The 12,193-nt window shown below is 36.9% G+C and overlaps 1 protein-coding gene across 2 annotated transcripts in view; it reads right to left on the bottom strand.

Annotated features, from left to right (window-relative positions):
- Positions 1-12,193, bottom strand: part of DISP1 (dispatched RND transporter family member 1) — a 223,957-nt gene that overhangs the window by 6,021 nt on the left and 205,743 nt on the right. For both annotated transcript variants that reach the window (XM_021706840.1, XM_021706833.1), the window contains exons 4-7: positions 11,673-11,796; positions 10,728-10,855; positions 10,297-10,394; positions 7,318-7,415 (exon numbers count right to left, since the gene is read on the bottom strand). In XM_021706840.1, coding sequence (XP_021562515.1) covers positions 7,318-7,415; positions 10,297-10,394; positions 10,728-10,855; positions 11,673-11,796 — 448 coding nt within the window. The remainder of the gene's footprint in view (positions 1-7,317; positions 7,416-10,296; positions 10,395-10,727; positions 10,856-11,672; positions 11,797-12,193) is intronic.

The following is a 12,193-nucleotide window of genomic DNA, read 5'->3' as shown; positions in this document are numbered from 1 at the left end:
GGATTCATTATGCTATTTTCTCTACTTTTGCATACAGAAAAATTCCTATAATAAAAAGTTATTTGTTGTTTTTTCTAAAGATACTCCATTGAGGGTAAAGAAAAATGAGCCAAAAATGTTATTGTTCAAATGCACTAAAATAATATTTACTTTAGCAAAGGTTTCATTTTAAGCTTACTTTGGAAGAGCAATAATTTACATTCCATAAAACAGGATAATTCATATGCGATTGTTTCCAGGTAAAAACATTTACACATGCTAATCTGGTGAAACCTGAACCACCTAATAAATAACAGAAAACGCTGGAATGGCATCTCTCTGGTTTTCATGGCAGATTACCACTTTTACCCCACAAAGAAATAGCATACAAATCCCTGGAGTCAGCTTGGTGTATTGAAAGAAAGGTAGTGTAACTCCAATGTCTGACAGCATTCAGATGGATAATAAAAATGAATTATATCCATTGTGAAACCCACTATCAGCTAGAAGGAACATATCTGTAGTTGCTGAAGTAACCAAATGCCAAAGATAAAGGAAATTGATTTGCCAACTAAAACTGGGAAAGAAAGCACAGAATTCTGTCCTTGAATAACCTTTTCAAATAATAGCAGGGTTTTTAACGTGTGTATTTGACCAAAGATTAAGATGTTAGACATTAGCCGGGCTCAGTGGCTCAGCCTGTAATCCCACGCTTTGGGAGGCTGAAGTGAATGGATTGCCTGAGCCCGCGGGTCCGAGACCCGCCTGGGCAACTTGGCGAGACCTCATCTTTACAATAAATCAAAAAATTAGCCGGGTGTGGTAGCGCGTGCCTGTAGTTCCAGCTACTTGGAAGGCTGAGGCGGAAGGATCGCCAGAGCCCAGCAGGTCGAGGCTGCGGTAGCTGGGAGCGGCCACTGCACTCCAGTCTGGGCGGCAGAGTGAGATTCCAACTCAAAAAAAAAAAAAAAAGATGTTTAGACATTATACACGCAGACCAGATACTACTTTGATAGCTGCTATCAAAAATAAGTGGTAGTATGCTACCAGGGAGCCAATCCTCAGACTCAAAGGTAGTGTTGGTTAATGTTCAACCTTTGGAAAAACAGTTTTCGAGGGACTAATACAGGGGAAGAAACAAGGACAGAGAAAAGACACCATGACTAGTATTCTCTAACTACCCTGAGTTGGATGCCACACCCTGAATTTAATAGAATGGAGATCAAGGAACAGTCCATGCTTTCAGGGAGTAAGGCCATAAGTTCCTAATCTACCCATCTGTTAAAAAAAAAAAAAAATACAGAGCATCCACACAAGACGAATAAGGCATAAAGCTTCTTGCCTTCAAGTTGCTCACAGTGTAGCAGGGAAATCAGACACACACAAAAATAACTGTAATTCAACACGAGAAGTATGGTATTATGTGTAAGGACTTATGGGCACCCAGAGAAGCACCAAAGTCTGTACGTATGGTGTGACAGCAGCACTAACTTGTGACTGAGATAGATAGACAGAGGCAGGTATTATATTGTGGGGCTTAAAGAGATTGGCAAGCAGGTGTTATCTTCATGCAAGGCAGATATATTTTTGCCACATTTCTGGAAAATAGACTCATGGAAGTAATTTCAAAATCTTTGAAGTTTATAAAGGTAAAAACAGACTTAGAACAATTTCTTATAACTCTCCTGAGGAATATAGCCCTTCTAAGTCTAGTTATTTACAAAATGGATGTTTTAGGGACTCATTCTGCTTGTGTGGTTATAACATGTCTTTGCACACTTTCTTAGTTAGATAGCAGCAGGGTGGAGTTGACTTAAAATAGGGGGTAAAGGAAGAAAAGAGAGAAAAAGAAGAAACTAGCCAAGTTTTAAATGATACCTTGACTTTTAAAACTATTGGCTATGTTGGAGATATTTTAAGAAGTTGAGAAAAGAATTAAAGGGGACGAAAATTAAGCCCTTAATGCCAGGGTTCACTGACTGCTGGACTCTCCATACCCATGTATTATGGGTTTAAGGGGAGCCTAGAGAGAAAAGAAAAAGCAAGAGCTCCATAGCCCTCTTTAAAACAAGATTCAGAAAACATGTTTCTGGGGTCCTCTGAGCTTCAGGGAGTTTCCAGCTACCCACAAAAGTCATCCTAGAAAGCAGCGGCTCAGACATTACATTTCAAATCCCAAATACAAGCTAAGGCCTCAGAACTCCAACTTCTACAATGTACAAAGACTAAGGAATGGATAGACAGTTTTTAGCAAAGTCAAGACTAGAGAGTCACACTTTGGGTTACTAAGGACTATCTGCCAGTGTGTCCCTTGGAATGTTAAAGAAGTAATGAAGAAGAAAAGGGGAATTAGCTGAGTTTCCTTTCAGAGGAATCTAAGAAAACAAGCATTTCTGCTAGGAGGCAGACAACAGAATCAGAAGCAGGAGCTGTTAACTTTGGAAACCACTGCCTATCTGAATTATGAGCATAAGTGGCATGTAATTTAAACAAAATCTGGAGCTTGAACTAAATGTGCTGCAAACATAGGCGGGCGACAATTGAAGCATCTGGTCTCATTGAGACATTACACTTATCACCAGACATTATTTGGAGTCAGCCCACCGACAATTAAGCTCTTCTGCTCTGTATCATTTGGATGTGTCCCATTTAACTTGATAGTTGTTAATAATCAAGTACTTCAGTACAATAACCAGGACTTGGGGAGTCAGGGGAAAGACCACTGCCAAGTAGTCTTAGGACACAGTCTGCTCAAACTACCATAACAAATAAAGATCCTAGCTGGGCTCAGTGGCTCAGCCTGTAATCCCGCATTTTGGGAGGCTGAGGTGAGTGGATTGCCTGAGCCCGCAGGTTTGAGACCCACCTGGGCAACTTGGCGAGACCTCATCTCTACAATAAATCAAAAATTAGCCGGGCGTGGTAGCGCTCGCCTGTAGTTCCAGCTACTGGAAGGCTGAGGCAGAAGGATCGCTGGAGCCCAGCAGTTCGAGGCTGCGGTGGCTGGGAGTGGCCACTGGACTACAGTCTGGGTGACAGAGTGAGACTCCAACTCAAAACAAACAAACAAAACAAAACAAAACAAATAAAGATCCTAAAAGGCTCTTGAACTAGGAGACTCAAAAAAGATGCAGTAACAATCTGAAAGCTGAACTATTAACAAACAGTTATTACTTAAGATATCAGATGGATATATGAAAGGGGACCCAAAAAAACCCTGGAATTATCTTTTTGGAGGGCAGGTCCCTGTAGTACACTTGAAATTTACTCCTCCAGATCAAATGGTCAACCAAAGTTTTTCTCGAAGTTTTGAGAAGGTTACATCACGATTTGCAGAAGAAATGTCCTGAGTTGTGGCAAGCAGGTTACTGTTTCTTCCACCATGACAACTCACCTGCCCATACTACGCTGAGTATTCAGCAGTTTTTGATAAAAAAATGACATGACCCTTGTGTCCCACCCTCCTTATTCACCCAATCTCACCCTGAGTGACATCCCCCCCTCCATGAATGAAAAAAGTCCTCAAAGGGAAACGTTTTGCCAATGTGGAAGAAGTGAAATAAAAAATGGCAGAAGCACTAAAAAGCATCAAAATTCAAAGACTGTTTTGAGCAGTAAAAAATGTATCTCGCTAGGTATATTGCATTAAACAGAGAGTACTTGGAAGGTAACTGAATTTAAGCATGTAAGAAAAAATACACAATTTTTTGTAAATCAATTTTGGGTTTTTTGGGCTCCCCCTTGTTACCTTTATAAGAAAGGTTTATTATTCTGGGTTCATAGCAGACTTTGAGACTAGAATACAAAGACGTTTACAATTGTAAAAATAGTATTTAATTTAACAAGTTAAAATTATAACCATATTCTCTGACACAGATTTTTGGGGCCTTGATCACCTAATTATTCATTTGTTGGTGTGGACCTATTACTGGCCATACTAACCGTCCATCTGGACATATGTCTTGGATCTGTTCCTCAAATTGTCACAAGAGGACCACAGTACTACTGTCTTCCCAATTAATTGACAAAACTCTTAATTGGCGACCTAGAAAATAGATTTGTACTATTCTTGCCAGGGATTATAAACTTAAACTCAGCTGTCCAACCCTTATCACGAACCCAGTAGAAAGAAAGACAAGTAGAATATGCCTATTCTTTTATTTAGTCTAAACTCTGCAAATGCAACAAGCCAAACCATTAGAAAGCTACATACTTAGATTTTATTGCTTTAATCTTAGAGATTTGATTAGAAATGTTTTTGCCATAATGTTTTCCTGCTGCCAACCTAATGTTTTGCAAATCAGCTGAAATTCAGTATTGTACCTCTTGTAAGCATGCTGTGAATCTGGTACACAATATCACACTTCTTTTATGAAGACTATGGGGAGCTGTTGTCTCCTGTCTTAGCATGAGGAAAAACTGGGCTATTAAAAAACAAATTTGTTACCCCACTTACGTAACTTTTGTTACTGACTGTGAAATCTTTTTGCTCTGGCTGCTGGGAGGTTAGAGACAAGCCTGCAATTCCCCACCAGCAAATGTACAGGATTGTGGGGTGTGCATTATTGTATGCTAAATCTCATCCTTAGCTTTGCTATTTTCCTCTCATTATTTCCCCTCTGTGTAATTCATTCAACTTATTTATCTAATCCTTTGTGTATGCCTTTCTGTAAACTACTTCAAAATGGTGATTTTCATCTCATGTATATCTATATATAAAGATGAAATGATACACTGCTTTCATTATGAAAGCTATCATAGCACTGCTTATTGGCTTTTGCATCTCAGAGTTAACATGTACTCATGGAACAAACTGCTAGTTTGAAAAAAAAAAAAAACTTATTCCAGATCATGATGACTCTTTAAGGCTTGAGTGAGAAATGGCATATACGGAAAAAAACAGAGTTGGTATATTCCTCATTAGAAGCATAAAGCAGAGTGAATAAAGACACATACTCTGGAAGTAGGCTGGTCTGGGTTCAAATCCCGGATATGCCACTGACCACTAGTGTGAACTTTTCTCACCTAGAAAATGGGCAAAATAATAGTATGGAATCCATAACACTGTCATGAGGACTAAATGAAATAGTTTATTAAAGTGTTTAGAACACTTCTTGGTACATGGTAAATAACAAATATCAGTTATTAATTAAGTGAATTCAATAACTTGCAAGTCTTCAGGGGATGGAAGGTCTGAAGATCAACCAAAGGTAGAAAATGAGGAGCAGAAGGTATAAAGCTAATGAACCGCTCTCATCCAAAGTGTGATTACAAAGTAAGCAGAATGGCTTAATTTCTTTAAGCTTAATTTATTATCCATTAAAAAGCATTATAAATTCCAAGGCTAGAGACCTACTGTGAGTGATCTACAATAACCTAGAGTAAAGTTTTGCACATAGTAAATATCACTACACATCTACAACTTTATTTTTATTTTTAGAGATGGGGTCTTGATGTCACTGGGGCTAGAGTGCAGTGGCATGATCATAGCTCACTACAGCCTCAGACTCCTGAGTTCAAGCGATCCTCCTGCCTCAGCCTCCCAAATAGCTAGGACAACACATGCACCCCACCACACTTGGCTAATTTTTTTTCTTTTCTTTCAATGATGCAATCCTGGCTCACTGCAGCCTCGACCTCCTGGGCTCAGGCGATTCTTCCACCTCATCCTCTCAAGAAGCCAGGAGTATAGGCATGTGCCACCACATTCAGCTAATGTTTTAAATTTTTTTTGTAGAGATGAGGTCTTGCTATGTTGCCCACGCTGGTCTTGAACTCCTGGGCTCCAGTGATACTTCCCCCACCTGGACCTCCCAAAGTGCTAGGATTACAGGCGTGAGCTACTGTGCCTGGTCTTGACTAATTTAAAAAATAATTAATCAATTTTTTTTTTTTTTTTTTTGTGGAGACAGGGTCTTGCTATGTTGGCCTATATTTAAGACTAGTCTTAAATTCCTGGGCTTGAGATCCTCCTGCCTTGGTCTGCCAAAGTGTTGGGATTACACTGTGAGCCACTGTGCCTGGCCCACATTTACTACTTTAATTTTCTATGTATAAAAGTGTCATAACCCATGACAGGGAAAAACACATTCATAACCTTCAAATAAGGCACTGATAGTTGCAGAAGGGAAGAAAATATGGCTAATAAAAATTGGCCACTGATTAAGAAACTCTGGTTTGTTTAGAGATGGTAGCGTTGGTCTATTTGAAAAGAAGATGGCACTGACAGAAAATCCTAATATCAAAGGGAAAGTCATTTTCAAAATGTACAAGTAGCTCTCAGAATGCAGGATGGAGTAAATCTACACCTAGAACTAACTAAGTAACTTGTTTAAGACACTTAGTTTTCACAAGGTACTCATAGCTGCACAATGACACTGATGGTCTGGGTGAGCTCTAGAAGTTCTTTCTTTTCTACTTCCCATTTAATTAAGAAATTAATGTCAACAGAACACACAATTGTATCTGGTTGCCAGGCTAGCACTCAGCAGGACACATGATTAGATTTTTAACTAGCCAGTGATTTTACATGTTAGAGTTGTGCTAAGAACACAAAATGTTCCTTTTCTGCCTGGTTGCTTAGACAGGTTCATTAAGTGACATCAGACAGCAGTTTCTACTTAGTGAAACTGCCTCTGAACACATGAAACTGACACCTCTTCCAAACTCAGAAGCTGACTTGACATTTTCTGGTAGTAATGCCTTTTTGGCTCTAGAGAAGACTGTGAGAAGAGGCGCCTGTCTTCTGGCATCCTGGTGTCTCCCAAAGCAGAGGTATTTAGCATTCAGGGCAATCTGGATTAGATTACTCTGGCAATTTACATAGATACTGTATTTATGCCCTTTGATGTCCCCCTTCCCAGCTTGCTCCCTAGATTTCCCTTTGAGGTCACTTCCCAAATGACCCACTGATTGCCAGAGAGGCAGGCATTTAATTGCATAATTAAGATGCTGACAACTGTTGAGGGGGTGGTAGTGGTGGTGTGAAATGTACAATGAAACTAGATTAGGAAAGAGAAAATGCAACAAAAGAAGAAATGCAGTTTTAGCTGTTATACTGAAAAGAAATATGCTATGCAATAATAGGAGACAACATCACAGCAAGAGAACATGAGTGGGAAAGAAAAAGGAAGATGGTATGTTTTAAAGGTGGGGAACACAGGGACACTTTGATCCTGGCATCTGAGAGAATGCAAAGGTGGCCTGCTGGTGTTTACACCTTAGTAGGTAAGCCTCCTAAGTACTTGCATCTGATCAGACATCAGGGTTAGCAGTAAAAGGAGTTTCACGAATGTAACCTTATTTGTGCTAAGCAGATTTCAGTTTTGTTTTACATACCCTGGAATTATCTACATTGCACATTGACTTAATTGCAGGTAAATTCCATAATGTCTCCCCTCCAGCTGAAGTAAATACCATTCTAGAGTATCGGTCACCTGGTGACAAGAAAAATGGAAAAGAAAACAGTTTATAAATTATTCATTTGTTTCGTAAGACTCAGCATTCAGATACAATTCAAACTGGGAAACCACATAGACAATTCATTAGCAGCAGGGAATTCTTTCCTTTGATAAATTCCAGAGAAAATGTTAAAAAAAAAAAAGCAAAGCAAATACTGCCTTAGCTAAAAGCCTTGCCTGCCTACTCACTACATCTTAAAATTATAAAAATTATATAACAAATCTATTTCTGATCAGACTATAATTAGAAAGAAAAACCCATAAGAATTTTCTATAGGAAATTAATTGAATACCTTCCTCTTAATTTCATGACACATCATTATAATGGTATATAAAACAAAGAAAATGCATTAGAGAACACTAAGAATAGATTATAAGGAGGTTCTCTCTGGCAGCTGACTAGAGAGGAAAAATGGTGGGAGATAAATTTAAAAGCACCAAACACAGTCAACTAAGTACAGAATGCTGACCATATTCTGGTTGAGTACATGTTCTCTCTAGTACACCAGGGTCTAGAAAAATATTTTGTGAATCAGATTAATACAAAATATGTTTCTGAATAGGGAAGGTTGTATGGTATACTAGAAAGAATATGGTCTTTGCAGTTGGACTTGGTTATAACTAGGTCCTGTCTTTTACTAGTTGTGTGACCTTAGGCAACTAACAACTTTTCTGAGTCTTGGTTACTCATCTGTAAAACGGAGACAGCAATATGTAGTTCAAATAGTTGTGAGAGATAAATGAGATAATACACGATGGAATACTACGCAGCCATAAAAAAGAACAAAATCATGAATTTCGCAGCAACCTGGATGGAACTAGAGTCTATAATACTGAGTGACCTCACACAGAAACAAAGATCAGAATATCACATGTTCTCACTCATATAATGGACCTTGAACATCCAATGTAATACTATAAGAAAATGACTGACGGTACTAGGAAACTATGGGGGGGAGGGAGATGGGATTAACAGTAGCAAATATCTGTCTGGGGCTGGGAAAACACCTCTTATCAACAGGGTGTCTGAATGAAACGTAATTGTACACCTAACCCTTAACTGTACCCCACAAAACTATAATAAAAATACTGATTAATTATTAAAAAAAAAAAAAAAAATATAGGTCCTCAGAAAGTATTGTTTCTGTCTCCTCAGTCATTAAAAAAATATGAACCAAGTAAAATAAAGAAGATTAATTTTATGTTAACTAAAATGCCTGTGTTAACAAATTGATTGGCAAATTTATGACTAAAGCTTTATTACAAAGCTTTTATTTATGATCATGAAGTTTTCTTTAGTAAACTGTTGTCTTCATAAAATGGCAATTATCTTTTGCTGATTCATTTTGGAGAGCAAAACCAGTTGTGTGAAAATGGAAAAATTTCATTCACATAGAGTTGATAATAACTTTAGTCAAGGCAGAATCTATTACTTATGAGACAATACTTAGTGTTGACTTGAAATATAAATGACTATGTTTCATGAATTTGCCAACATTTTTCCTGATTAAGATATTTAACTAATAGATGTTGGTTAAATAATAATATATAGTAACAATTCAAGAGAAAAAACCCAGCCAGAACATGCAGTTAAGCAGAGTTCAACTTTTCTAAAGCTTTTAAAAAGAGAAGAGACAGAAAAGAAAATTTGTATTGCTTTCTCGGATCAGCATAAGATTCTGTCTAATCTCCTACTGTTTATTGACTACTATATAGAATAATTATTATTCAAAATAAAGACCCTGATACTTGGTAAGTCTTATATACATCAAAGATCCAATCACATCATCTAGTGTTTGAAAGATGAGAAAATGCACATTTAATAGGAATTTTCAATCATGACAACAGTTGAAATCAAAAGAGCTTTGGTGTTAATTAGAAATTATAATTACCCACAATTCCTCATTCTTAATCATTATGGTTAATTGATGGGGGTTTATATTTCCTCCAGGCTCTGCATTTCTTCTTCCCAGGCAACTGCAGAGTAATCAGGCTAACTATGCTACAGTGAACTTGCTGCCAATATTTAGGGATCTGGTGAGTCCATGTTAAAATTTGGGAAGTTATGGCCACTGTCTTGCTTAAGCTTTGGCCCCCTCCCTTACCTTGGGGAGGTGCATCTCTTCTCTCTCTCTCTCTCTCTAATTCACTTTCTAAATAAACTAAATTTTCCAATGCAAAAAAAAAAAAAAAAATTTGGGAAGTTCTTACAACATCTGGGCCCTCATTTCTACAAGCCTACATTTTGCTGCAGCTGATTTCTTGAGACAGGGCATATGTTCCCTAGTGCTCCACAATCACTTCCTACTGTCTTATACACAGTTTTATTCCCTCATATTATGTGCCAGGCCCCTGAGACATTTAGGCTTTGGACCTCTGGACCTGATTTTGTTCATCTCTGTATCTCTAGCGATAGACTGGGCACATAGAAGGCCCTTAATACAGTTTATACTTTTTGAATTAATCAAAACTTAAAAAAATTTTGATAACAGATTATTTCGGGATTTAATTCAAAATATGAACGTGTCATTTGATCTAGAAATAAATAGTACAAGGAATTGTAAAAAGGAATTGAAATTTTGGCAAGGTCAAGAATTTTATTAGATTTATATCTTTCTTAAAACTGAAGAGAATTCAGTATCACTTTTTCTTATTAATTTTAGTAAAGGATAAATAAATTCAGACTAGTGGTTGACTAATCTAGAGAAGTAAAATAAAAAGTTAATCTGTTTAGGTTCATCACAAACAGTGAAACTATGTGACTAGCCACATACTGCTATTAGTCTAGACTGTGTCATGTTCAATTTTGAATGCTAGGAAACCACTGAAGAGTTTGTTTATCCACAATGCTACTCACTTGGAATGTCACAGAAAAAGCTGTCTTTGTGGAAGTTCCAGTCAACTTCTCTTTTTTCTCTTTCATAATGATCATCTGACCATCTGTCATCCCGATGGCTGAAATAGAACAATTGGATCTTCAATACAGTTCTAGCTACTTACTCAAAGCCACGACCTATTTAACAATTGACATTTCAACTTAAGTTGAAAGGATTAATAATGCAACCAATATTAATTTTCTCACTTCTGAAAATGAAAAAAAAAAAAAGAAAATCTCATCTTTTCATCATACTACAACAACATCTTAAAAGATAATGACAAGTTAAACAAATTCAATGGCAAAATATTTTGAGCCACACATTTTAAACTTTTTTGCTAAGGGAATAGTTAAAGAGAAACTCACTAGGCAATTTTTTTTTTATCTTAGAGTAGTATGAAAATAAATGTTACCTTTTGGCTTGTTCATCTGCATATTTAAAAGGATAATTTGCTAATGTTGCTTTGTATCCTGTATTTTTCACCATGTTATTCCATGTGACCAATCTCTGGCCTATTGCAGTCCCTCTTGGTTCAAAACCCTAAGGCAAAATATTATAAGTTCCCATTAGTGTATTCATTCCAGGTAAGTATTGTTATAAAAGCTTGGGAAAGCATTGTGAAAGTGATGTATAGTTTTCAACAGAAAATATAGCTGTTCCTCACAGCACTCCAGAGGTGAACTGCATTAAACTAAGAAGACTTGACATGATAATGAGCAACTATTTGCTGTGACAAAACAGTTAGATTCTTTGGTATGTTATGTTTCAGGAAAGAGGAAAAAACCTTACCAGAAGCTCAACCTTCTAATTCATGCTTAAGTATTCAGTAAATATTGTTTTTATCTTATAAAAATTATGATCAAATTAAATTATGATCTGTATTGTTAGTGTTTTACAAAGATTATATCATTATTATCCTTGATCATATTTTCCTCATTATTCCATTCCAGAGGAACATTAACTTAAAAACAGATTCTGCTATCTGTCAGTCATACTGAAATTTCTTTAACTTCTTTGGGAGAAAAAAGAGACTCAGTCTTAAAGACTTCATGAAAATAGTTTTACAGAAGGTAGAATCTACAATTTATCACTTTTTAGCTTAAACATGGTGACAAAGAAGCAAAATTTCCAGATTTTTGAGGGCAAGCAAGTTCCTTGACCTTTTAAGAACTCCAAAATACAGATAAAACATATCTGTACTTTTCAGAAAGACAGTTGCAGTATATTTACTAGTGGATTGAGAAGGTTTTAAAATAAATGGTATGCTAAATAATATAATGCAATATGTGTTAAAATACTTAATATTTGGAGGTGACTTTAGGCTAAAAAAACATTCTTCCAGCTCAATTTTCCTTACCAGCAATGGATCAGAGAAGTCAGGAAGTTCTGGCACTAATACTCCAACCAAGGCACAGACCACGATAAACACAGTGCACATGCCCAACACCACCACTGGCCAGTCAGCTATCAGGGCAGCGTAGCTACAAAAACACAAAGAAGGCACAAAGAAGGCCCTTAGAAGAAATATTTTTTGGTATCCAAGAGAGCAGTTTGTTAAATCCTCATATTTTAGACCAAGTACATGTATTTACCAATAAAAAAATCTAATGGGAATATAAATATTTATTTAAAATTATAGTCAAAAATTACAAGATCTTTGTCCTTTCATTTTTGTGATAAAGTAGCAATGTTCATGTGCCATAGGCTATTTAGAGTCAGAATGATGTCCATATATGACATTTTATATCTACATCTGTGTTTGGGAAAGAGAAGATCTAAAATCCATACTTCACTAGTAGAAAGAAACAACTTGGCAAGACCTCATCTCTACAATAAATAAAAAATCAGCCGGGCGTGGTAGCACGCGCCTGCCGTTCC

The sequence above is a fragment of the Carlito syrichta genome, unplaced genomic scaffold (assembly GCF_000164805.1).
Source record: "Carlito syrichta isolate Samal-C Ts95f unplaced genomic scaffold, Tarsius_syrichta-2.0.1 Scaffold116229, whole genome shotgun sequence".
Classification (NCBI taxonomy): domain Eukaryota; kingdom Metazoa; phylum Chordata; class Mammalia; order Primates; family Tarsiidae; genus Carlito; species Carlito syrichta.
The sequence above is the reverse complement of the archived record's forward strand: the minus strand, read 5'-3'. Positions and strand labels throughout refer to the sequence as shown.